At 42.6% G+C, this 27,661-nt stretch overlaps 1 protein-coding gene and 1 non-coding gene across 4 annotated transcripts in view; both read right to left on the bottom strand.

Annotated features, from left to right (window-relative positions):
* kctd17 (potassium channel tetramerization domain containing 17) overlaps positions 1 to 18,415 on the bottom strand; it is a 44,424-nt gene extending 26,009 nt beyond the window's left edge. For 2 of the 3 annotated variants that reach the window (XM_034193770.1, XM_034193772.1), the window contains exon 1: positions 17,961 to 18,415. In XM_034193770.1, coding sequence (XP_034049661.1) covers positions 17,961 to 18,311 — 351 coding nt within the window. In that variant the 5' untranslated portion in view covers positions 18,312 to 18,415. The remainder of the gene's footprint in view (positions 1 to 17,960) is intronic. The other variant, XM_034193771.1, reaches the window with a different exon arrangement.
* Positions 18,416 to 27,498: 9,083 nt separating this feature from the next.
* Positions 27,499 to 27,571, bottom strand: trnar-ccu. Its single transcript has one exon. It is a non-coding gene; the product is annotated as a tRNA-Arg (tRNA).
* Positions 27,572 to 27,661: the final 90 nt, after the last annotated feature.

Genomic DNA, 27,661 nt, shown 5'->3' with positions numbered 1-27,661 from the left:
ACACACACACACACACACACACACACACACACACACACACACACACACACACACACACACACACACACACACTGCTGTAGCATTAAGCAGATGCAAGTGAGAGATGCAGTAGGCTTTCTGGCAGGGAAACAGATGTGTGCAGACAGAACACAGTGCATGGAATCAGCTTGCAGGAGAACTGGAGTGATGGAAGCTGCTATGACAATTGGATTAACACATACAGTATGTGAATATTACATCCTGTAACACCTGCTGTGAAGACTTTGTTTTTGCACGCCACATGGCATAAGTGTGGTATATAGCGTCAAATCCCATGATAGCTCACATCCCTGATCTTCAAAGGCTGCTTTGTCACCGTTATAGAGTGTGACCTTCTGGGATGCACATCTGTAAAAGTGAGAATTAAACTTTGTTAAGAATTACAGTTCAACCAATACAAGGTCTGTTAGAAAAGTATCCGACCTTTTTTTTTTTTTTTTTTTTGCAAAAACCTGATGGATTTGAATCATGTGCTTGCATGAGCCAACCTTGAACCTTCGTACGCATGCGTGAATTTTTTTCCACTCCTGTCGATTGCGTCAGTTGCTGGTAAGCAGCATTTGTGTGAGGTCGTGTGTAGTGCTGTTGACGGATTTTCATTGCAAGGAAAATGGCGGAACGACTGGAGCAGCGCCACATCACATTTTGCCAGAAACTGGGTGACAGCCAGGAGGAAACCATTCGGAAGATTCAGACGGCTTTCGGTGACGATCCTATGGGCATCACACAGACTAAGGAGCGGTACAACCAGTTTAAAGATGTCCGCACAACTGTGGAGAGTGCGCCACGCTCCGGTCGGCCATCAACATGCTGAAATGACCAGATCATTCCAAAGTGAACGCTGTGGTGATGAAGGACCGTCGTGTGACTATCCGAGAAACTGTGGAAGAGGTGGACATCAGCACTTTTTCGGCACATTCCACTGTGACAGAAGATTTGGCCATGAAAAGAGTGGCGAAGCTGCTGACGGCGGAGCAAAAGCACCTTCATGTTGAAGTCTCTCAGGACATGCTGGACTCTGAAAAATGATGCCCACCTCTTCCACAATTTCTCGGATAGTCACACGACTAAAAAGCCACCGAAAGCCGCCTGAATCTTCCGAATGGTTTCCACCTGGCTGTCGCTCAGTTTCTGGCAAAATTTGATGTACATAGTAGCACTGCTCCAGTCGTTCCGTCATTTTCCTTGCGATGAAAATCCACCGAGAGCACTACATATGTCCTCACACAAATGCTGCTTACCAGCAACTGACGCAATCGACAGGCGTGAAAAATTCACGCATGCGCACGAAGGTTCAAGGTTGGCTCATGCAAGCACACATGATTCAAATCCATCAGGTTTTTGAAATAAATAAAAAGGTCGGATACTTTTCTAACAGACCTCATATATCGGTCGATATGAGCCTTTCACAACAGATGAAAATTACTTAGGGTGCCAAAATGGTGGCTGCCTAACCCAAAAAGTTAATTGTTAATTGTCTTAATTTTGTACACACTTAGTTAAGAAGACACAAATGGCACAAGCAGCAAAAAAAAAAAAAAAAAAAACCATAATGGTATTTCAGTTTTTTACAAGAACGTGGTAAAATATTGAGCATATTTCTAAGCTTTAATCCAATTACATTTTTTCTGCGAATCTGACTTGTTAATCATGTGAGATTCCAGAGTGCATAATATCGGGGTAACAGTGGCAAAATATTCGACCATTTCACATTTGGATGTATTACGCCACACTTTGACCAGTGTTCTGACGAGATGTCATTCCTGTCCCTCGTGCAACAGTGCATGCGCAATATTGTTGGGAAGCAGAACTGTCAATTTATGTGACGAGACGCACAATTCGAGAGAACACTGGGTGTGTGCGCTGCTACATGTTAGCTGAGAGAGAGAGAAAGTCATGTACCGCCGCCTAAATGGGTGAATTTAAGCTACAATTCAATAGTACTGATGTGGATTCTGATACAGAATTACCGTTTCACATTTAATGGATTTTCACATTTGAAGGATTACTCCACACCCTGGCCTCTGCTCGACGGTAAGCCTCGCCGACCAAATTACCTAAGGAAAAATTAACCATGCAAACGATGGAATTGAATTAGAATGGGAATAACCCCCTTGTGTCTGATGATTTATGCACGTTCATGCTGTTATACGGTCACAAATAGCCGTAAAACTCCTTTTACGCGGAGCTGGTAAAGCTCAATTTGCAACCATATAACCAGCATGAATGTCCGCAAATCATCAGACACAGAGTTACTCCCTAAATATACTGGCCTATGGATGTGACATTAAGAAAACTGAAACAATAACTTCAGTTGAAGCTGAACATATTTACTGTCCATCACACCTCTGTCTGTCCTTTTCTTTTTGTTTGTGCTCACCGGGATTTGTTTCTCTCAACTTTTACCATCTTTTTGTCGCCTTACTTTTTCATTGACTTTACCCACGGTTCATCAGATTTATGAAAGGCAAAGGCTATATGCCCAACCGTTGGGCAAATAAATATAATGTCCTACCTTATTCGCCCAACCGTTGGGCAAATAAGTCATACATTGAACGTTACATGCACAACCGCTGGGCAGATAAATATAATGTCTTATCTTATTCACCCAATCGTGATCGTGTATTTGACACATTTTGTGCATCTAAACTACATTTTTTACACCACTTTTAAGACTCTATTGTGGCGTATGTTTGACACATTTAACGGCGTCGTCTTTAATTACTGCGAAAACACCGAAATGGATCAAAACAGACAAATTTCATAAGTATTTTGAACGGAAGCCTCTTAACAACGACGAAACAGTTTTTGAACAAAATGCTGCTTGTTGGCTGTAAGATGGTGTTATTTTGACAATGTTCCCTGGGTGTGATGAGCCAACAGAACCGCTTTAGATCACAGCTCCTCCATGGGCTGCCAACCCTCCCGCAGCCGGTGAGAAAATATCCGCCTTTTTTCCCTCCCGCGTTGAAATCGGAAGTGAGCTTACAAGCACGCTCATTGGTCGGTTGTGGTTGGGCGTATATGCTCGCATATTTACTTTACTGAACCAACGGTTGGGCGTATAGCCACTCTCTTTCTGAAAAGAGAAGGCGAAGAATTGACTATGTATGTTCTGAATTCATCTGAGACTACAAGCATGACCAGAAAGTTTGTATCATTCTCAAAGAACATGTTAATACACGTAGTTGGAAAAAGTCGAAACCTTGACGGACAACTGTAAATGATTTACTGGGTCTACAGACGTGACATTGCACACAACAGAACAAGGCTGGTTTATGGAGACAGATGAAGAATAGGTGTGCATCAATGTTGAAGTACGGTGTAAATATTATGCAGGAAACCTTTTGTCACTTTGACACTGAATTGATGAAAATTGGATTTTTGTTGAAAAATAGAGAAGTACAGAATACTGAAAAAGACCAGAAGAGAGTAGAGATGAAGTATGTCAATGTCGGACTCTGTAGTTTTCTCTGGGCCCCTCCCCAATCGGACCGGGAGTGACATGTTTAGCCGCATGTTCTCCTTGAATTGCTGGCTGTCTGAGTGGTGTCCAAAAAATGAGGTGGGCTTCATAGATAATTGGCAAAGCTTCTGGGGAAAACCTGGTCTTGTTAGGAGAGACGGCATCCATCCCACTTTGGATGGAGCAGCTCTCATTTCTAGAAATCTGGACAATTTTCTTAAATCCTCCAAACCGTGACTATCCAGGGTTGGGACCAGGAAGCAGAGTTGTAGTCTTACAGACCTCTCTGCAGCTTCTCTCCCCCTGCCATCCCCTCATTACCCCATCCCCGTAGAGACGGTGCCTGCTCCCAGACCACCAATAACCAGCAAAAATCTATTTAAGCATAAAAATTCAAAAAGAAAAAATAATATAGCACCTTCAACTGCACCACAGACTAAAATAGTTAAATGTGGTCTATTAAACATTAGGTCTCTCTCTTCTAAGTCCCTGTTAGTAAATGATATAATAATTGGTCAACATATTGATTTATTCTGCCTTACAGAAACCTGGTTACAGCAGGATGAATATGTTAGTTTAAATGAGTCAACACCCCCGAGTCACACTAACTGCCAGAACGCTCGTAGCACGGGCCGAGGCGGAGGATTAGCAGCAATCTTCCACTCCAGCTTATTAATTAATCAAAAACCCAGACAGAGCTTTAATTCATTTGAAAGCTTGACTCTTCGTCTTGTCCATCTAAATTGGAAGTCCCAAAAACCAGTTTTATTTGTTGTTATCTATCGTCCACCTGGTCGCTACTGTGAGTTTCTCTGTGAATTTTCAGACCTTTTGTCTGACTTAGTGCTTAGCTCAGATAAGATAATTATAGTGGGCGATTTTAACATCCACACAGATGCTGAGAATGACAGCCTCAACACTGCGTTTAATCTATTATTAGACTCAATTGGCTTTGCTCAAAATGTAAATGAGTCCACCCACCACTTTAATCATACCTTAGATCTTGTTCTGACTTATGGTATGGAAATTGAAGACTTAACAGTATTCCCTGAAAACCCCCTTCTGTCTGATCATTTCTTAATAACATTTACATTCTTTATGTTCCCCAATGCCATATACCAACACAGGGCAGAGTAGCTACCTAAACTCTGTGAGTGAGATAGATGATCTCGTCAATAGTTTTACATCCTCATTGAGGACAACTTTGGATGCTGTAGCTCCTCTGAAAAAGAGAGCCTTAAATCAGAAGTGCCTGACTCCGTGGTGTAACTCACAAACTCGCAGCTTAAAGCAGATAACCCGTAAGTTGGAGAGAAAATGGCATCTCACTAATTTAGAAGATCTTCACTTAACCTGGAAAAAGAGTCTGTTGCTCTATAAAAAAGCCCTCCGTAAAGCTAGGACATCTTACTACTCATCACTAATTGAAGAAAATAAGAACAACCCCAGGTTTCTTTTCAGCACTGTAGCCAGGCTGACAAAGAGTCAGAGCTCTATTGAGCCGAGTATTCCTTTAACTAGCAATGACTTCATGACTTTCTTTGCTAATAAAATTTTAACTATTAGAGAAAAAATTACTCATAACCATCCCAAAGACATATCGTTATCTTTGGCTGCTTTCAGTGATGCTGGTATTTGGTTAGACTCTTTCTCTCCGATTGTTCTGTCTGAGTTATTTTCATTACTTACTTCCTCCAAACCATCAACATGTCTATTAGACCCCATTCCTACCAGGCTGCTCAAGGAAGCCCTACCATTAATTAATGCTTCGATCTTAAATATGATCAATCTATTTTTATTAGTTGGCTATGTACCACAGGCTTTTAAGGTGGCAGTAATTAAACCATTACTTAAAAAGCCATCACTTGACCCAGCTATCTTAGCTAATTATAGGCCAATCTCCAACCTTCCTTTTCTCTCAAAAATTCTTGAAAGGGTAGTTGTAAAACAGCTAACTGATCATCTGCAGAGGAATGGTCTATTTGAAGAGTTTCAGTCAGGTTTTAGAATTCATCATAGTACAGAAACAGCATTAGTGAAGGTTACAAATGATCTTCTTATGGCCTCAGACAGTGGACTCATCTCTGTGCTTGTTCTGTTAGACCTCAGTGCTGCTTTTGATACTATTGACCATAAAATTTTATTACAGAGATTAGAGCATGCCATAGGTATTAAAGGCACTGCGCTGCGGTGATTTGAATCATATTTATCTAATCGATTACAATTTGTTCATGTAAATGGGGAATCTTCTTCACAGACTAAGGTTAATTATGGAGTTCCACAAGGTTCTGTGCTAGGACCAATTTTATTCACTTTATACATGCTTCCCTTAGGCAGTATTATTAGACAGCATTGCTTAAATTTTCATTGTTACGCAGATGATACCCAGCTTTATCTATCCATGAAGCCAGAGGACACACACCAATTAGCTAAACTGCAGGATTGTCTTACAGACATAAAGACATGGATGACCTCTAATTTCCTGCTTTTAAACTCAGATAAAACTGAAGTTATTGTACTTGGCCCCACAAATCTTAGAAACACGGTGTCTAACCAGATCTTTACTCTGGATGGCATTACCCTGACCTCTAGTAATACTGTGAGAAATCTTGGAGTCATTTTTGATCAGGATATGTCATTCAATGTGCATATTAAACAAATATGTAGGACTGCTTTTTTGCATTTGCGCAATATCTCTAAAATTAGAAAGGTCTTGTCTCAGAGTGATGCTGAAAAACTAATTCATGCATTTATTTCCTCTAGGCTGGACTATTGTAATTCATTATTATCAGGTTGTCCTAAACGTTCCCTGAAAAGCCTTCAGTTAATTAAAAATTCTGCAGCTAGAGTACTGACAGGGACTAGAAGGAGAGAGCATATCTCACCCATATTGGCCTCTCTTCATTGGCTTCCTGTTAATTCTACAATAGAATTTAAAATGCTTCTTCTTACTTATAAGGTTTTGAATAATCAGGTCCCATCTTATCTTAGGGACCTCATAGTACCATATCACCCCGATAGAGCGCTTCGCTCTCAGACTGCAGGCTTACTTGTAGTTCCTAGGATTTTTAAGAGTAGAATGGGAGGCAGAGCCTTCAGCTTTCAGGCTCCTCTCCTCTGGAACCAGCTCCCAATTCGGATCAGGGAGACAGACACCCTCTCTACTTTTAAGATTAGGCTTAAAACTTTCCTTTTTGCTAAAGCTTATAGTTAGGGCTGGATCAGGTGACCCTGAACCATCCCTTAGTTATGCTGCTATAGACTTAGACTGCTGGGGGGTTCCCATGATGCACTGAGTGTTTCTTTCTCTTTTTGCTCTGTATGCACCACTCTGCATTTAATCATTAGTGATCGATCTCTGCTCCCCTCCACAGCATGTCTTTTTCCTGATTCTCTCCCCTCAGCCCCAACCAGTCCCAGCAGAAGACTGCCCCTCCCTGAGCCTGGTTCTGCTGGAGGTTTCTTCCTGTTAAAAGGGAGTTTTTCCTTCCCACTGTTGCCAAGTGCTTGCTCACAGGGGGTCGTTTTGACCGTTGGGGTTTTTCTGTAATTATTGTATGGCTTTTTCCTTACAATATAAAGCGCCTTGGGGCAACTGTTTGCTGTGATTTGGCGCTATATAAATAAAATTGATTTGATTTGAAGTATGAGATGGAAGTGATAGAGTATCACAGTAGGCATGAAAGCTGTTTAATAATATTAGCAGAGGTGGGACAAAGTCACTGTCAAGGCATTCTCAAGTCATCAATCTGTAAGTCCCACGTCAAGTCAGCTTGCAAACAATTGGTGGTCATTATGACTTGACATTTGCTGATTCATGAGTTGAGAGTGACTTGATGGTGACTTCGTCCCACCTCTATTAGTATTCAACGATAACACTATGTAACAAATTTTTATTTTTGTTTTGTTCCTGGGTACACAGTGTGTTTTCCTAACCTGTTATGCCTTAAATAAATAGAAAATAGCTGTTATTCCACAGAAACTTTGCTTCTGTGATATTCTCAATTCGCCTTCACTACTACTGAGTAGTCTTCTAGAATATTCTGCTAGAACTGTCCAGAATTTTCTAGAAGTTTCCAGAATTATCTAGAAATTTCAAGAAACTTTTAGAACTTTCTAGAACGTAATAAAAATAAATAAATAAATAAATAAATAAATAAAAAATCTAAATTTGTGCTGAATGTATGATATCCAAAGTAAATTGGTACATTATAGGTGCCTGGACATGTGACCACCGTCAAATTAAATTAAGACTACCCAGCAGTACATTTATATGCACATTTTTTCCACTGAATTTTAGCCCACAAAAATATCTAAATCAGCATTGTTTTTGCTGATATGATAACTTTTATTTTTCTAACTAACACAGAAAACACTTTGACTGTTGGGACTAGTGTCATTACATAGTTTGTGCAACAGAGGGCACTCCAACAGCTAGGGGTGCGGGGGGGGGGGGGGGGGGGGGAGGAATCGATTCACAACCGAATTGTGATTCTTATTAATTACAATTCTGAATCGATCCAAAATGTCCAAGAATTGATTTTTAAAAAGCATTTTTTAAAACATTTTCTTACCTACTTGCTGAATGTAATGTTTGTCAGGAAATGGCCTCCGTACTACAGCATCCCCACGAGGGGAGGGTCCGGTGTGCTTCAAACATTCGTGAGCTGCAGCTTAGCATGGCGGACGAAGAGCTAATTCAGCCAGCACCGTCTTTGCTGAAGGCAAATGTTTGGGCACATTTTGGATTTTATTATTTGCTGCGTAAGAAGGAGCTTGACATGACTTATGCAGTGTGCAAAATCTGCAAAATGAAAGTCAAGTACTTCGGAAACACTTCAAATCCACAAGCCCACATGCTACGCCATGACCAGGAGCTAAAAGGAGCGGAGCAGCGGTCTCTGCCGACTACTGACCAGCGCTTCGCGAAACTGCCAGCCAACTCTGAATCAATCAATCAATTTTTTTATATAGCGCCAAATCACAACAAACAGTTGCCCCAAGGCGCTTTATATTGTAAGGCAAGGCCATACAATAATTATGTAAAACCCCAACGGTCAAAACGACCCCCTGTGAGCAAGCACTTGGCTACAGTGGGAAGGAAAAACTCCCTTTTAACAGGAAGAAACCTCCAGCAGAACCAGGCTCAGGGAGGGGCAGTCTTCTGCTGGGACTGGTTGGGGCTGAGGGAGAGAACCAGGAAAAAGACATGCTGTGGAGGGGAGCAGAGATCAATCACTAATGATTAAATGCAGAGTGGTGCATACGGAGCAAAAAGAGAAAGAAACAGTGCATCATGGGAACCCCCCAGCAGTCTACGTCTATAGCAGCATAACTAAGGGATGGTTCAGGGTCACCTGATCCAGCCCTAACTATAAGCTTTAGCAAAAAGGAAAGTTTTAAGCCTAATCTTAAAAGTAGAGAGGGTGTCTGTCTCCCTGATCTGAATTGGGAGCTGGTTCCACAGGAGAGGAGCCTGAAAGCTGAAGGCTCTGCCTCCCATTCTACTCTTACAAACCCTACGAACTACAAGTAAGCCTGCAGTCTGAGAGCGAAGCGCTCTATTGGGGTGATATGGTACTACGAGTTCCTAAGATAAGATGGGACCTGATTATTCAAAACCTTATAAGTAAGAAGAAGAATTTTAAATTCTATTCTAGAATTAACAGGAAGCCAATGAAGAGAGGCCAATATGGGTGAGATATGCTCTCTCCTTCTAGTCCCCGTCAGTACTCTAGCTGCAGCATTTTGAATTAACTGAAGGCTTTTTAGGGAACTTTTAGGACAACCTGATAATAATGAATTACAATAGTCCAGCCTAGAGGAAATAAATGCATGAATTAGTTTTTCAGCATCACTCTGAGACAAGACCTTTCTGATTTTAGAGATATTGCGTAAATGCAAAAAAGCAGTCGTACATATTTGTTTAATATGCGCTTTGAATGACATATCCTGATCAAAAATGACTCCAAGATTTCTCACAGTATTACTAGAGGTCAGGGTAATGCCATCCAGAGTAAGGATCTGGTTAGACACCATGTTTCTAAGATTTGTGGGGCCAAGTACAATAACTTCAGTTTTATCTGAGTTTAAAAGCAGGAAATTAGAGGTCATCCATGTCTTTATGTCTGTAAGACAATCCTGCAGTTTAGCTAATTGGTGTGTGTCCTCTGGCTTCATGGATAGATAAAGCTGGGTATCATCTGCGTAACAATGAAAATTTAAGCAATACCGTCTAATAATACTGCCTAAGGGAAGCATGTATAAAGTGAATAAAATTGGTCCTAGCACAGAACCTTGTGGAACTCCATAATTAACTTTAGTCTGTGAAGAAGATTCCCCATTTACATGAACAAATTGTAATCTATTAGACAAATATGATTCAAACCACCGCAGCGCAGTGCCTTTAATACCTATGGCATGCTCTAATCTCTGTAATCAAATTTTATGGTCAACAGTATCAAAAGCAGCACTGAGGTCCAACAGAACAAGCACAGAGACGAGTCCACTGTCCGAGGCCATAAGAAGATCATTTGTAACCTTCACTAATGCTGTTTCTGTACTATGATGAATTCTAAAACCTGACTGAAACTCTTCAAATAGACCATTCCTCTGCAGATGATCAGTTAGCTGTTTTACAACTACCCTTTCAAGAATTTTTGAGAGAAAAGGAAGGTTGGAGATTGGCCTATAATTAGCTAAGATAGCTGGGTCAAGTGATGGCTTTTTAAGTAATGGTTTAATTACTGCCACCTTAAAAGCCTGTGGTACATAGCCAACTAACAAAGATAGATTGATCATATTTAAGATCGAAGCATTAAATAATGGTAGGGCTTCCTTGAGCAGCCTGGTAGGAATGGGGTCTAATAAACATGTTGATGGTTTGGATGAAGTAACTAATGAAAATAACTCAGACAGAACAATCGGAGAGAAAGAGTCTAACCAAATACCGGCATCACTGAAAGCAGCCAAAGATAACGATACGTCTTTGGGATGGTTATGAGTAATTTTTTCTCTAATAGTTAAAATTTTGTTAGCAAAGAAAGTCATGAAGTCATTACTAGTTAAAGTTAATGGAATACTCAGCTCAATAGAGCTCTGACTCTTTGTCAGCCTGGCTACAGTGCTGAAAAGAAACCTGGGGTTGTTCTTATTTTCTTCAATTAGTGATGAGTAGAAAGATGTCCTAGCTTTACGGAGGGCTTTTTTATAGAGCAACAGACTCTTTTTCCAGGCTAAGTGAAGATCTTCTAAATTAGTGAGACGCCATTTCCTCTCCAACTTACGGGTTATCTGCTTTAAGCTGCGAGTTTGTGAGTTATACCACGGAGTCAGGCACTTCTGATTTAAAGCTCTCTTTTTCAGAGGAGCTACAGCATCCAAAGTTGTCTTCAATGAGGATGTAAAACTATTGACGAGATACTCTATCTCCCTTACAGAGTTTAGGTAGCTACTCTGCACTGTGTTGGTATATGGCATTAGAGAACATAAAGAAGGAATCATATCCTTAAACCTTAAATGAGCAAAGCAGATAAGTAAATTTACATCTAGAATCACTTGATTAATCTTTTAACGCTGCATTTTCTTAAACATAAGCATTTTTTAAGTAATATAACTATTTCTCAGAGCTCTTTGAATCGAAAATCGATTATGAATCGAATCGTCATCGAACTAAATTGTGAGTTGTTGTACAATTCACATCCCTACCAACAGCATTGTGTTTTAAAACAATGGTTGGGTTGGTTGGGACCCCATCACCCCTTGGCCATATTAGCTACAAGAGAGGGAGGCAAAGTAACCAGGTGCTGTTCATTTTCGATCAGAGTGGGCATTTTATAGCAACAAGAGACAACTGGTCTCTATGCTGCCACATACACGGGACAGGTCAGTTTTATGCAAGTGCTGAGCAAAGCAGCACAGCAACTGGTAAGCAGAGTTAAGGCAGCAAGACGGCAGCATGATGTTTAGTTGCTCCAACAAAATAATCCAAGATGGCAAATATGCTCCCAGACAGCTGTATTTCTGTATAAATCACACTTCTCCCTCCTATTCTGTTGAAGTTAGCAAGAAATAAACACTTTAATATATCAGCGTATACGAGGTCTATTAGAAAAGTATCCGACCTTATTATTTTTTTTTTAAAAAACCATATGGATTTGAATCACGTGTGATTACTTCAGCCAAGCTTGAACCCTCATGGGCATGCGAGAATTTTTTCACGCCTGTCGGTGACGTCATTCACCTGTGAGCACGCCTTGTGGGAGGAGTGGTCCAGCCCCTCGTCGGAATTCCTTTGTCTGAGAGGTTGCTGAGAGACTGGCGCTGTGCTTGATCAAAATTTTTTCCAAAACTGTGAGGCACATCCGAGTGGACACCATTCGACAAATTAAGCTGGTTTTCGGTGAAAATTTTAACGGCTGACGTTGGAAGCCTTAAGGACAAGTTGGAACATGCCCTGCTGTTAAACAATTTCTCAGATACTCACTCAACTGAAAGCCACCAAAAGCCGCCTGGATTTTACAAATGGTTATCAACATGGAGGTGTTTTTCCTTTGGCGGGCGCGCTGCGCCGGCTGCAAGCCGACGCGCCAATCCGTCCGCACGTCTTTCATTAAAAAATCTCCTTTAACAGTGGAATGTCCGGATAAACTGCTGATTCCGACCTCTTCTAAAAGTTCTCTGTTCTCTCACGACGTCCTGGGTCAACAGAGGCTTAAATTTGGAGGTTTTCAGCTTGAAACAGGATGACGACGTCGCCTTGGAGCGCTGTGCGATGTCCCGCTCCGTGGGAAGTCCTTACAGCGATAGAAACAATCCAAAATCTCTCATCAGCCGTTAAAATTTTCAGCGAAAACCAGCTTAATTTGTCAAATGGTGTCCACTCGGATGTGCCTCACAGTTTTGGAAAAAATTTTGATCAAGCACATGGCCAGTCTCTCAGCAACTTCTCAGAGAAAGGAATTCCGACGAGGGGGCTGGACCACTCCTCCCACAAGGAGTGCTCACAGGCGAATGATGTCACCGACAGGCGTGGAAAAACTCACGCATGCGCACGAAGGTTCAAGCTTGGCTGACGTAAAAACATATGAATCAAATCCATATAGTTTTTAAAAAAAATAAAACGGTCGGTTTCTTTTCTAATAGACCTCATATATTAGTATTGTAATTTTTTTTTATCCTATAATATTGTATCAGCCCCTAAAATATCCATATCGGTTGGGAGATATATATATATATATATATATATATATATATATATATATATATATATATATATATATATATATATATATATATATATATATAAAATTTTCATGTCAGTATTTTCCTGGGTGATATCAAAGTGATGAAAATGTAACATAATGTATCCTACAGTATACCCTGTGATAGAGGAACATCTATTTTTTTATTTGTTTGTACATGCATAAACATTTGCATTTTAAATGGGTTTGTTCGTGCTAAAAATAGTTGATCAGTAAGCTGTGTTGGACAAATGGCAGCTCAGAGAGGATTCAGTGTTTTGCCTGCAGCTTTGTTCTCATTGTTGGGATGACAGCATGATGGATCCAGAAAAAACAAAGTCAAGAGCATGTATGGAGGGTAGATACAAGAAAAGCAGCTGAGGAAAAAAAGGCAAATGGTGGATTAGGCAGTAAGAGTGAGAAGGAGTGGTAGAGGAGGTGGAGAGGATGATGGCGGGGATTTAAAGGGACGATGCCGGTGTTTGTCACTGTGAGACTTCAGGGAGCTCTGTCAGGTTTCAGCTGAAGGTCACAAGGGAATTTTCTTTCCACAAAGCAGCAGGGGAATGTTCACTATGCTACTGAGCCGATACCTCCCACTCCAATCCTCGTGTTTAAGACTGAAGTCAAATACACACACTGCTCTTTCTGCAAACATTGGGAATAACACATTTTCCAACATCCCACTTCATCACGTCAAACGCTCACGGCCGGGAAGTAGCTAAATAAAAAATGTGATATTTTAGAAACGAGACTGCAAAGGCACAACAAAATGTCAATTTAACGTTGTGTTCTGATCTGGCCATGGATCTCTGCTGTCGCAAAAACACTTGGCTCCAAAGCGTGAAGTTGGTGACTGCCCGTGCTAAGGTAACATCCTGCAGCGATGGTCCTGGTCCTCGCCCTGGCACACCAGCGTCAACCACGTACTTCACATCACACACTGTGTTTGAACTCTCCAAAGGACTGGCTGACTCGTTTTAAAGTGAAGGGTGGTACGGCTGATGAAGCTTGCATTTTTTCGACCACATCTTACTGATTGGCAAGTAGCGTTTGTGGCAGCAAGTTTTTCCGTACCAGTCGGTTCAGATTTATATTTCTTCCACAGATATACGAGACAACAAAAGCAAAGTAAAGTTGATCACAACGACAACAAACATAGTAAATTTACTATTTTAATGCTAGGGCACAACCTACTGTCAGAACTTTGTACTGCATCTGTTATTAATTAGTTGAAATGAAAGATGAACGCAATTTTAATACATTTATAAACGCTGAGATTTGGGCAGGGGTGGTGACCAAGCTTGGCTTCAGTGCAGAAGGTTCCCGGTTCAAACCCCACCCCTGCCACATTTCTCCATGTAATGTGGAGCTGTGTTAAGAAGGGCATCCGGTGTAAAATTTGTGCCAAATCAACATGCAGACCCACCTTGGATCTGCTGTGGCAACCCCAAGTGAATACAAGGGAGCAGCCGGAGGGACTTACTAAAAACGCTGAGGTTCAAGAGTATCTCATGAGCCTTACTGTGTCAACAGACAGTTTTCTTCCAAACCTTGAGTGTGGCACGTCAAAGGTTCTACACACGAACGTTTCTCCGAATAAAATAACTCATCTCTCTCTGTCAAACACAGACCTAAGAAGAGGCTGCAGCACAGTCAAAAAAACTGAATCAATTATGAGGCTTCAAGTCCTCACAGTGCATTCAGTCTCCATGTGAATGCCTCCCTGTGTAAGATCCCAGCTGTACAGATACTGACATTACAGAGGAGGAGGCACGTGTTAATCCGAGTAAAGCTACATTCACACCACAAGATCATGCTGACACACACAAAGAAGAGCGAAAGCACTTGATGCACACCTGTCAGTTCTTTCAATCATTAAGGAACTCGACATTTTCTGCATGACTGAGGTCCAATAACAAATGTTCACGTTGTCACACAGATATTAGTACAAATACGAGGTCTGTTAGAAAAGTATCCGACCTTTTTATTTTTTGCAAAAACCTGATGGATTTGAATCATATGTGCTTGCATGAGCCAACCTTGAATCTTCGTGCGCATGCGTGAATTTTTTCACGCCTGTCGATTGGGTCATTTGCTGGTAAGCAGCCTTTGTGTGAGGACGGGTGTTGTCTCTCGTCGGATTTTCTTTGCAAGGAAAATGGCGGAACGACTGGAGCAGCGCCGCATCAGATTTTGCCAGAAATTGGGTGACAGCCAGGTGGAAACCTTTCGGATTATTCAGACGGCTTTCGGTGACGATCCTATGGGTATCACACAGATTAAGGAGCGGTACAACCGGTTTAAAGACGTTCGCACAACGGTGGAGAGTGAGCCACGCTCCGGTCGGCCATCAACATGCTGAAATGACCAGATCATTTCCAAAGTGAACGCTGTGGTGATGCCGGACCGTCGTGTGACTATCCAAGAAATTGTGGAAGAGGTGGACATCAGCACTTTTTCAGCACATTCCACTGTGACAGAAGATTTGGCCATGAAAAGCGTTGTAGCGAAATTCATGTCGATGGCTTTGGCACGAAGCTGATGGCGCAGCAAAAGCACCTCTGTCCTGTGAGACTTCAACACGGTGGCGCTTTTGCTCCGCCGTCAGTAGCTTTGTGCCGAAGCCATCGGCATGAATTTTGCTGCAACTCTTTTCATGGCCAAATCTTCTGTCACAGTGGAATGTGACGAAAAAGTGCTGATGTCCACCTCTTCCGCAATTTCTCGGATAGTCACACGACGGTCACGCATCACCACAGAGTTCACTTTGGAAATTCGGTCGTTTCAGCATGTTGATGGCCACCCGGAGCGTGGCTCACTCTCCACCGTTGTGCGAACGTCTTTAAACCGGTTGTACCGCTCCTTAATCTGTGTGATGCCCATAGGATTGTCACCAAAAGCCGTGTGAATAATCCGAATCGTTTCTACCTGGCTGTCGCCCAATTTCAGGCAAAATTTGATGCAGTCGCGCTGCTCCAATCGTTCTGCCATTTTCCTTGCAAAGAAAATTCCACGAGAGACTCCACCCATCCTCACACAAAGGCTGCTTACCAGCAAATGACCCAATCGACAGGCATGAAAAAAATTCACGAATGCGCACGAAGGTTCAAGGTTGGCTCATGCAAGCACACATGATTCAAATCCATCAGGTTTTTGCAAAAAATAAAAAGGTCGGATACTTTTCTAACAGACCTCGTATTAAGCAATCCAGTACCAGAACACCATGAAGTCCACAGTACAATGAACAGTGACGTCATAGCGAATGATGTCACTGTGCAGCATTAAACAGACATCAGCAACATTTACACCAAGAATACATCCAAACATTAACCACGTTTACACCTTGGATCCTGGATGGCAACCACCCAGGCAGGAAACTTAGTCCATTCCCACATCTCTAAAATAATCATCTATCTGCCACAGCCAGGTGAAATGTGGGCGTGTTCTTTGCCTTCTCCAGCTATGGAGTTCCTTAACAATCAGGCACCTGCATGCGGGATCAAAATAAATAAATAAATAAATAAATAAAAATTTCTTGTGGCTGCTCTACCCACTGTCACATCTGCATCAGAATCTGCTGCTGTTACAATATTCCAAAGAACTGACAGTCTGCCATGCAAAATCAAAAGAAAACCATCAGAGACAAAACAGTCAGTGTGCACTTTTCTGAGCGTGATCCAACATGCAGGAGCCTCAGTGCTGACAGCACCACCGACTGGAAAAAGCCAGAGGGACGTCCTCGTATCACCTGGCTGCAGCAGATAGATGGCTACTTTCAGGAGGCAAGGGTGGACCGCTTGGTTGTCGAGGTACTTGTCATCCAGTACTCACGGCGGGTCTGTAGTGCGGTGGACGCAGTGACATGGGGCACCAGTGCATGCTCCCAGGTCTGACCCGGTGACGGAAAACCCCCTGTGACAGCAAATCAGATCAAGAGTGTGTATCTTCCATCTATCAACACACTCACTCATCTTCAACCGCTTAGTCCAATTAAGGGTCACGGGGGGCTGGAGCCTATCCCAGCAATCATAGAGCGCGAGGCGGGGTACACCCAGGACAGGACGCCAGTCTGTCACAGGACCACAAACAGACAAACAAACACATTCACATTCACACCCACTCGCACACCTACGGACAATTTAAAGATTCCAGTCCACCTAACCCGCATGTGGGTTGGATGTGGGAGGAAGCCAGAGCACCCGGAGGAAACCCACGCAAACATGGGGAAAACATGCAAACTCCACACAGAAAGGCCAGTCAGGGGATGGATACATGAACATTTCCAAGTCACTGAATATGTCTTGGACTTTATTTACATCATTTATAAAGAAATACAACAGGATGGCACTGACTAAAGCTACATTCACACCACAAGATCATGCTGAGACACACAAAGTAGAGTGAGAGCACTTCATGCACACCTGTCAGTTCTTTAAATCATTAAAGAACTCTACATTTTCTGCATGACTGATATCCAATAACAAATGTTCACATTGCCACACAGACATTAAACAATACACCATACAGACTTGTCTGAACAAAACTGCAATTAAACTGATTATTTACAGGTATTATACTAAAGGGGCTGATTACTTATGCAACGCATCATCTTGGCTTTTATATTTTTAATTAATTTATATCAAGTTGTAGAGATTTACTTTCAGTTTGAGTTTAAGGAAGATAATTTTAGAAATTTTTATATTGAGAAGCCTGATTTATTTTGTATATGAAATGCCAGAAACAAATTAAAATGCATGAAATACTAAGGGGCTGAATACTTTTGCAAGCCACTGTAGATCAACTCATATCAGTGGAGAGAAACACAAACTGATCCTCCTCCAACAGGTTTGCATGTGTGCTCCATAGTGTTGCACCATGCTGCATTCTGGGTAATGACAAAACATGAAATACCCCTCAACAGTACATCTGACAACCAGAAGGTGCCATGTGATGGAGGTTTGACCCGCCTGTGTGGGAACAGCCACGTTGGACCTCTGGCACTGGGGGTTCTTGGTTCCTCGTGCACGCCCTGTGAAACCTTTAAGTGTTTCATTGGCACACCCTTTTTTTTTTTTTTTTTTTTGTCTTTTAGACAAAAGGTGTAATTTCACCAATTTGGCATGAAGTGCAGCTACCGGACCACGCCCCCTGGCGGAACAGCGTGACCGTTGATGGGTTGTGATCCTCCGCATTTCAAACCCGGGACTCACCGTGTCCGAGTGCAGGTCCTGCTGCTGGCACAGCCGGTACAGGAACGAAGTTTGCTCTTTGAGGAGGGTCTGCCGGGTGGTCAGGAACACCGTACCGCCGACGTTCAGCCGGACCCACTTGCTGCTGTTCCCGCCGGCGGCACTGATGACGGAACCGTTCCCGACACTCTGCGCCGCCGTCCCTCCAGGTTCGCTCGGGCCGCCGGTGGAAGCCGTGCTCTCTGCCGCCTCGCTGTCTTTGTTGTTGTTGTTGTTGTTATTATTGTTGTTGTTTTGATGGTGGCAGCTGTGGAGCGTCGACAGCGGCGCGACATCAGCCGGTTCCCGCTGCTCTTCCGCCGTCGTTGCCATTTGGAAACAACCGCTGAACACCAACCGAACACGACTGGCGGCGTCCGTCCGTGTCCGCTCCTCTTTTTCTTCTTTCTCCCCGTTACCGAACGAACAGGCTCCGCCCACAAACAGAGGTTAGCACAAACGAGGAGCAGAATGTCTGATTGGCACTTTCAAAATAAAGGCACTGTTAAATAACCGGAAACGGCTAGAAGGCAAGTCACAATTCTCTGTGAAAAAGGGGTAAAACAGGCCTGATCACGCTTTCATCACATATGTAATTCTTCCAGTTTACACCAGTCTAAAAGTACCTATTCATTCATTCACTCATTCATATTAATGCCTGAGGGAGTTTTTCCTTACCATGGTTGCACACCTCTGTGAAGTGTCTTGAGCTGACTTATGTTGTAATTTGGCACTATATCAATAAAGTGAATGTTGGACGGCTTACTGGTTAGTACTGGGGTCACTTCCCACTTGGGCCTTTCTGTGTGGAGTCTGCATTTTCTCCCCATGTTGGCATGGGTTCCCAGTTGAATTGGTGAATAGAAATTGACCACACATGTGAATCAGTATATGTGGCCCTGTGATAGACCGGTGTCCTGTCCAAAGTGTGCCCTGCGACAGCTGGGATAGGCTGCAACACCCCCCGCGACCCTCGATTGGAGTAAGCAGGTAAAGAAAATGAATGAATGTCATCAGTTCTCGATTTCATGGTGGCGTGATTCTTTGCGTGCGTGGAGGGGTTCCAGTCCCGTGGTAACATGGCACTGCATAGAGATTCATTGTTTGCTTGCAGTTATCTGGAAATAAGGACCTTCTGAAACAGGAATATCGATGACATGGAATCTGGATTTGATTCGTTGTGGGATTTAATTTTACAAAGTAAATGTATATAAACATTAACTTATGGTTGAATACCTTCAGTGACCGCATTTCATGCTGATTTGTGTTTTTCCCTTGTGCTTGATGAACGGTGTCAACATTTTTGTTGTTTACAACCGGCGAGTCAGACTGAAACCCCTCCAAGTGAGCAGTAGATGATGGGACCCTGAAAGACTCTATACCAGAGGAACCCTTTGAAACAAAATACCCGATTTATCAAGTCACCAAAATTTCAGCATGTTATTATTATATTAGTCATTACTGTACTTTTCATACTTAGATCTGATTTTATTAGATGGAATATGTTTGCACATGATCACAACACCAAAGCAAAAATACAAAGAAGTCACAACACTCACAGCTTCAATGCAAAAAAGAAAGAAAAAAAAAGATTTCCACATTTCCACCCAAAGCTACATTTTGCTGACACCACTTTGGGTGTAAATGTGGATGGCAACTTATATTAAAAATCTTCTGTTTTTTTTTTGTTTTGTTTTTTTGGTTTATTAACGTAGTCTGTAGTCAACACGTCCTCGGCGTTGGTGTGTGCTCCTTTTTTCATAACCTCAACACTAACAGAAGATCAACGCAAAAGCCAACGTCAGGTTCTGCTTCAGGACTTAATGTCTTACAAAGACAATAACTCCATTAAATGAGAAGAAATGGACAAAAGCACCTAATGTCTCATTAGCTGCCCACAGGCTGTGATGAATGTTTGTCTCTGGAACGTTTTGTCCTCCTACAGCAACACAACGTGCACAATCACAGCAGCTGCACAGTGAACACACAAAAGTGTTGTGTTGTGATGATCACCGTCCGTTTGAGAGTCTCTGGAAATTTTCTTATTCATTTTTTTCATATGGTCTGAGAGTATTAGTGTAAATCAGTAAAGTTTGTGTATTCCAGCCAGCTAAACGGGAAGTCTTTTCTGGATCTCCAGCCTCCTCCCCTCACTGAGTCCTGACTCATTATTTGGAGAAGGTGGCGTGGGCTACAGTTCGTACCTGTGCTGTATTTAGAGTAAACGTGCGCCCACTCCTGTCCGCTGTGTGCCCATGCCGTGGGCCAGCGGACTCTCTGCCAGGCTGTGAAGGCTGAGCCGAGAAAACAGGGAGGTGTTGAAGACACTGATGGCGGTCTGCGTCATCAGCAGGCCGCCGTCGAGCAGGTAGAAGTCATCCAGAGACATCAGGAAGCCTGCAGTGCTCAGAAAATTATCCTGCGATCAGTCAGCTTGGCTAGAAACTCAAAGTACTTGGTGTATGCATTATGCATATAGTGACCTCAGTAAAAGGGAGCGTACGATGTAAAAATCTGGTGGGCATAGTAATGTCTTTTAGCTGCCTGATTATCACCAAACCCGGTATGTCTGTTAAACATATTGGTCCCAAGAAGCCTGTTGACTGTAGGGTCAAAAAGTCAAAGGTCACTGCAGCATACTTTGTAAAAGTCTTGTGAGCATAATAACTTATTTATTTTAACTGCCTGGTTTGTCATCAAACGTGGTATGTGTGATAGGCATGGTGACCCAGAGAAACCTGTTGATTTGGGGGTTAAAAGGTCAAAGGTCATAATCACTGATCTGCAGAAAAGCATCACTTATCAATGGTAAGCTTTTCAATGTTTGCCCAGGGTGCAAACATGCTGTGGGACATGAACCTTTGCCCTGATTTTTCCAGGTTATTAATAAAAACAAATACATGATTGTACTTCTGAAGTATTTATCATATTTGTTCCTGTTCCGAGTTCCTGTATATAATTAATGGTTAACTTTGTCAGAGTGAATACAGTTTAAGGAAGCTGCAGGAGTCACAAATCTTCATTTTAATAAACTAAAGTGATATCCTTGTCCTGCCTGTCTCCAAAAATACCCTTCAAAAATCACTTTGTTTTGACTGAAGCCTGATTTTTATGTCCTTGACCGCACAAGAACATTCTTTGCTGGAAAACTGATTTAGATTCTTCCGTCTTGAAAAAGAGGGAATGCATTTCATCACATCTTTGTTTAGATGCACAAACCTCAATGGATATTTTTTCTGGCACTGAATAAGCTGCCAGTTAGTGGAAGAAAAAAGAAACCAAGTGGATTACACAAACCTGACCGGGAGAGCTAGTCTTTATTGTTCTATGGGCTAAAAAATAAAATCAGAATTTCAGGTTGTGAACCCACAAAACCAACTTCAATGCCTGAGTCTAACAATGGAGAAAATACATTTTGATAAATATGCAAACATGTTAAGCCTCAACTCGTTCAGCTAACCAATCAGTCGCTTACTTTGGTGACACCTGTGGAAGCACAAATACCTAAGTGTGATCCAGCTGAATCTGTGAGTCCAGATCATTTCATGTAGTTTGGTAGATATTAGTGACAAGATTACCTTTTTATAAAATATGACAGGCTTTGTTCAACAAAATATATCATCACTTAAAAACTAGTTTGGGATTCCGCTGCTCACATTTGTGCAAAACCAATATGCTCCACTAGATGCCGCTCATGAGCTGTGAAATGAAGCTTTGCGTGAAGCTTTTGGCTGACTGGAGAACTTTGTGTACCAGGGTGGTTGCTGAAGGACGTCCTTCCAGTGGCTGCGTGCACATCGTCAGACAGCCTAAAGTTTCAGTGTTTAGAGACCCACACGGCGGCTGCAGACGTGAACCAGCAGCAGCAGGTTCTCAAAGCCTGGCAGAACCTGATAAGGCAAACCTTACTGTTTAAAACTGAAGAGTGCACAACCTGAGATACAGGATGAAAGCTGTATTTGCATGATTCACTGGGAATCAAGCATCTCTTTAAACTCAAAGGAACATCGGGGTGAATGTGAGGCATTATTGTAAAGTGCTTTGAGCGTCTGATGCAGATGGAAAAGCGCTATATAAATGCAGTCCATTTACCGTTTATTTCAACAAGAAAAGCCGTGAAACACTGAAACTAATTAGGCCTGTTAGAACGAGGTGTCAGTGCTGGGATGAAGTCCAGGAAGTCGACAACACCATTCAGAAACTGGACTGCGTTCACTGATGGGGGCTGGACGGGGACGGATGAATGAAACGGCACTGTCCCTCGTAGTGATGTTAAGCTCGAGTCATTCTACTCGACACAGGTTCGAGCTTTTTGAACCAGAAGTGTCACTGAGCAGCGTTTCGAGCACGCCCCCATCACGTGACCACTGCGAGCGAGGCCTCGTTAGGTCACACCACGTGTCGAGCTTTGCGGAAAATTTGAATAATCTGGGTGTTTCAATACGACCCACCAAGTATTTAAATGAGATCTGAATCGCAGCTCAAACCGTGGGTTTTTGAGAGGAGGAGATTGCTAGCGACACTGTTATTGCCAATTACTCCGTGAATTGGAGCCAAGGAAAGCATTCGTTTATATTTAGGTCTAGTTTAGAGTTCATTTAGTATAGTTAGCTACACACACATAGGATCTAACATAGACAGACACACACCAAACACAACAGGCATCCATTCATACATTTATTCACACAGTACATCAACATAGGTTATAGGTTAGACTATATATTATAGGTAGATCAGAAACTGAGCTGAGCGACTGAAGAGCTGTGATTTTGTTGAAGTGAAAGGTGTGAGAAAGGTGTGTGTGTGTGTGTGTGTGTGAGAGAGAGAGAATGGGTAGTGGTGAGGAAGGGACATGCAGGAGCCAGTTCCAAAAAGAGCACGATCAAATGCTTGGGAGCACTTTGATCTAATAAGCCCCAAAAAGGTCAAGTGCTTGATTTGTGCTCAAGAGCTGACGTACAGTAACAATACCTGAGGTCCAAACATCCCGAGACATCAATGGCTGCTGCTTCTGTTGCTGCTCCTGGAGAAGGAATCAGGCCATGTAACCTGTATTTTATTCTTTATCTAAGATTAAAACACTCATAAACAAAAATAGCTCAGCATGTCATACTGTATTTCCATTAACAGCAGACAAGCTGATTTGGATGAGGCACTGGTGGACTATGTTGTGGAAGATGCACAACCATTCAAAACAGTGGAGAGCAAAGCCTTCAGGGCTTTACTACAAAGGTTTGACCCAACATATGCCTACCTCCAGAGGAGAAGACCAGCTCAAATACTGGGAGACACGAGTCACAGTCTATCCCAATTTACAGAGAATGGCAAAAAATATGTGTCGATGCAGCAACATCAGTGCCTTGCGAGCGGGTCTTCTCCAAAGCTGGAGAGGTGGTGAGGCAGAAGAGGAGCCGATTAAAGTCCAGCACCGTTGACATTATTCTTTTTTTGAATAAAAATTGTTGAAAGTTGCACAATCACCGTCTCCTATCCCCTCTATTCTAATTTACAAATTACAGCAACATAAGCACCAGTTGCAGAAGCACATGCCTTTCTCACTTTTCACGTCACATTTTATCCAAGTATAGTTTGAGGAATGATAACACAAATCTACATATAGTCTACAATAAAAGCTTTCATAACCATTATGTGTGCATCTGTAGGGACTATTTATTACATTAAAAGGACACAATAATACATGTATAATAATGACATTTTTGTTGTTTTTATTATTATTATTTTTCAAGAACAAACCACATCAGTCATGAATTAACGCAAACACTTGTTACGGCACTCGCTCAAGGTAATTCTCAAAGCAATCCAGCAGATGTCACCCTTCAAACTGTATCAAACGCGTCGAAGCAGTGTGTCGATTTTCAGCCAGTTGTGTTGCAGTGGCTCATTGGTTCATGAGGCTTCGAAACTGCCATCACTAGTCCCTCGTCCCACACATACCTCTCTGTGTAGGCCTTCGACCCAGTGTGTTGCTCCGGCACTGGAGTCAATCCCTCTGAGCCAGAATCAGCCCCATGTGCTTCCAAAAGGGGTCGCTGTTTCTCCTCACTTTCACCTGCTCTCTGACCCAGTGGACCAGTTTACTGTGGAGCAACATATATTAATGTGGGGCAATTCCACCAATTAAGAACATTTTTCAAACCTGCTCGGAAACCTGGAACCACTTCAAATTCATAGCTAAAACAAACAAACAAAAAAACTGATGCAACATCTGCAGTGGTAAGTTTTTTGTTTGTTTGTTTTTCCCAAATGACTGAAATATAGACTGAATGACTAAATGGGACATTGATTCCATATATGCTTTTGGGTTGAAAAATCATGTTTCATGAATTTTCAAAGAGACAAACATCGTATAACCTCCTTATATAGCAGACATAACCTCCTTGGCAGTACTTAACATCTGATTGAGGCGGCATGGTGGCTTAGTGATTATCACCCCCCCTTAAGGGATCAATGTGTTCATCTTCTGGCTTTTATTGTCTTAACTGTGTACAATACTAATCATTTTGGAGGAATAATCATTGAATATTTCATGAATTATTGAACCTCTCTGTATTATTATTATTATATGTGACACAGGGAGCAATGTCTGCTTGCTTTTTAAAATTGAAAGTGCTTCCATTTCCTTTCTCCTTTGTCCCTCAGACCATCAGACTGTACAACTCCTCACTCAGGTGGAGGAGGAGTAACAGAAAGACAGAGGTCGGGAATGAGAGGAACAGTAGTAGCCAGTAAATCAGTATTGATCATTATTATGACTTTACCGGGGGATTGCTGGGCCGGTATCGTAGATTTACGTCGATGCTACCTGGCTATACCTGCCCGCTGTGTGCAAACAAATTACATCATAGCGCGCGCAGCCCTAGGGCTGTCCGCGGGGGGGACTGTCCGCAGAGGAAAACATGAAAAGGCGAGAAGTGTGATTTGGTCCCAATATGGATATTCCGGATGATTTTCTCATGGATAGTACGACAATGAACGGCAGCTAAAGCAGCCAGCTTGATGAGGACGCACTACCGAATTAGGAGAGCAGCGCGCGCCAGCGGACACGACAAAAGTTAAGTGAGCCAACTTTTTATGTACGCGTTACGTGTTGTGTATCTCAGTAAAAAGTGATAATAATGCAAATAACATGCTGTTGTTGTGCGGTATGCATTTTCTGAGTCCCTCCATTCATGACCAGTTGCCCGTAATGACAGATATTCGCCCTTGTCTAACTCGGGCGAATATCTGTCATTTTGGGCGACTGGGCATGAACGTCGGGCCTCTGAAAATGCATACAGCCCTCCAAAAGCATGTTATTGCATTAGTATGTCTGATATTTACGAGGTCTGTTAGAAAAGTATCTGACCTTTTTATTTTTTTCAAAAACCATATGGATTTGAATCACGTGTGATTGCATCAGCCAAGCTTGAACCTTCGTGCACATGCGTGAGTTTTTTCACGCCTGTCGGTTGCGTCATTCGCCTGTGAGTAGGCTTTGTGTGAGCACTGATCCACCCCTCTCGTCGTTTTTTTTATTGCGAATAAATGTCTGAACGATTTGGAGCTTTGCTGAATCAATTTTTTTCCAGAAACTGTGAGAGACCTCCAGGTGGACACTGTTCGGGAAAATTAATATGGCTTTCAGGGACGATTTTATGGGGATTACACAGATTAAGGAGTGATCCAGATGGTTTAAAGACCGCCCACAACTGCTGAGAGCGCGCCGCGCTCCGAGCGCTGATCGACAGGCTCAAACCCCACTGAAACAACCAGATCATTTCCATCGTGAAGGCTTTGTTGATCCGGGACGTCGTCTGACTTTCACAAAAAGGCAGAAGGCATGGACATCAGCACTTTTTCGGCACATTCCACTGTTACAGTTTTTTTTCATGGAAAGAAAAGCGGAGGGACATGCCACGGAGCCGTTCATTACGCGCCACAAAACCACCTCCGTGTTGGTCTCACAGGACGGCTTTCAGGTGGATTTCAGATGGCTGTCGGTTGCTTTTCAGTCATGTGATTATCCGAGAAATTGAGCATGACCTGGACATGCCCCAACCTGTCCTGTGAGGCTTCATCACGGCGTTGCTTTGCGCCATGCGGCTCCACCTCGACGCACGGAACTCCTCCACACATCTGTCTCAATGTGCCAAAAAAGTGCTGATGTCCACGTCTTTTCACAATTCCTGTGCTAGTCAGACGACATACCGGATCAAGACAGTGTCCAGTTTAGAAATGAACGGCACATTCCACTGTTACAGGAGTTTTTGTCATGGAAAGAAGAGCGGAGTTACGTGCGTCGCGGTGGAGCCGCATGGCGCAAAGCAACGCCGTGATGAAGCCTCATAGGACATGTTGGGGCATGTACAGCTCATGCTCAATTTCTCGGATAATCACACGACTGAAAAGCAATCGACAGCCGTCTGAAATCCACCTGAAAGCCGTCCTGTGAGACCAACATGGAGGTGGATTTGTGCTGCGTAATGAACGGCTCCGTGGCGCGTCCCTCCGCTTTTCTTTCCATGAAAAAAACTCCTGTAACAGTGGAATGTGCTGAAAAAGTGCTGATATCCACGCCTTCTGCCTTTTTGTGAAAGTCAGACGACGTCCCGGGTCAACAAAGCCTTCACGTTGGAAATGATCTGGTTGTTTCAGCGGGGTTTGAGCCTGTCGATCGGCGCTCGGAGCTCGGCGCGCTCTCAGCAGTTGTAAGCGGTCTTTAAACCGTCTGGATCACTCCTTAATCTGTGTAATCCCCATAAAATCGTCCCTGAAAGCCATATTAATTTTCCAAATGGTGTCCACCTGGAGGTCTCTCACAGTTTCTGGAAAAAAATTGATGCAGCAAAGCTCCAAATCGTTCAGACATTTATTTGCAATAAAAAAACGATGAGCGGGGTGGACCAGTGCTCACACAAAACCTGCTCACAGGCGAATGACGCAACCGACAGGCGTGAAAAAACTCACGCATGCGCACGAAGGTTCAAGCTTGGCTGATGCAATCACATGTGATTCAAATACATATGGTTTTTGAAAAAAATAAAAAGGTCGGATACTTTTCTAACAGACCTCGTATATAGCAAACTATTTTTCTTTTTACTTTCACTTTTGATACTCCGTGTGCTTCTTACCCTGTGTGCTGCTGACAATGTCGCTGGAACCTCAATTTCCCCCAGGGAGTCTTCCCTAGGGATCAATAAAGTTCTAATTTCAGCGGTACACAGTAAAATCACCAGTGTAAAACTAACACTGACAGTGTACATATGGTCCTACTGTGAGACCATATGCTCACTGTCAGTGTAAATTTAACACTGGTGATTTTACTGTGTAGGTTCAAATGAATTACAGTTACACAGGTTTCCATGAATTACAGAGAAAATAAGTTGGTTTTTTTTCACTCAGAAGAGTTAGTATTAATTAACTCCTGACAATTTCTGCGTTTTATAATCAAATTTTCTCTAGACTGTTTGCTCATGCCTGTTTTTTTCCACCTCAAACAAACAAACAAAAAAAAAACATCCACCCCAGATGGGACTCGAACCCACAATCCCTGGCTTAGGAGGCCAGTGCCTTATCCATTAGGCCACTGGGGCTATACAGGGAAAGTACCGAGGAGTATATATAAAACATTGAAAATTGATGTATTCTATAATTTCTTATATTTATTTCCTGTTTTATAAACT

Source organism: Thalassophryne amazonica, chromosome 18, assembly GCF_902500255.1.
Source record: "Thalassophryne amazonica chromosome 18, fThaAma1.1, whole genome shotgun sequence".
NCBI classification, from domain to species: Eukaryota; Metazoa; Chordata; class Actinopteri; order Batrachoidiformes; family Batrachoididae; genus Thalassophryne; species Thalassophryne amazonica.
The sequence above is the reverse complement of the archived record's forward strand: the minus strand, read 5'-3'. Positions and strand labels throughout refer to the sequence as shown.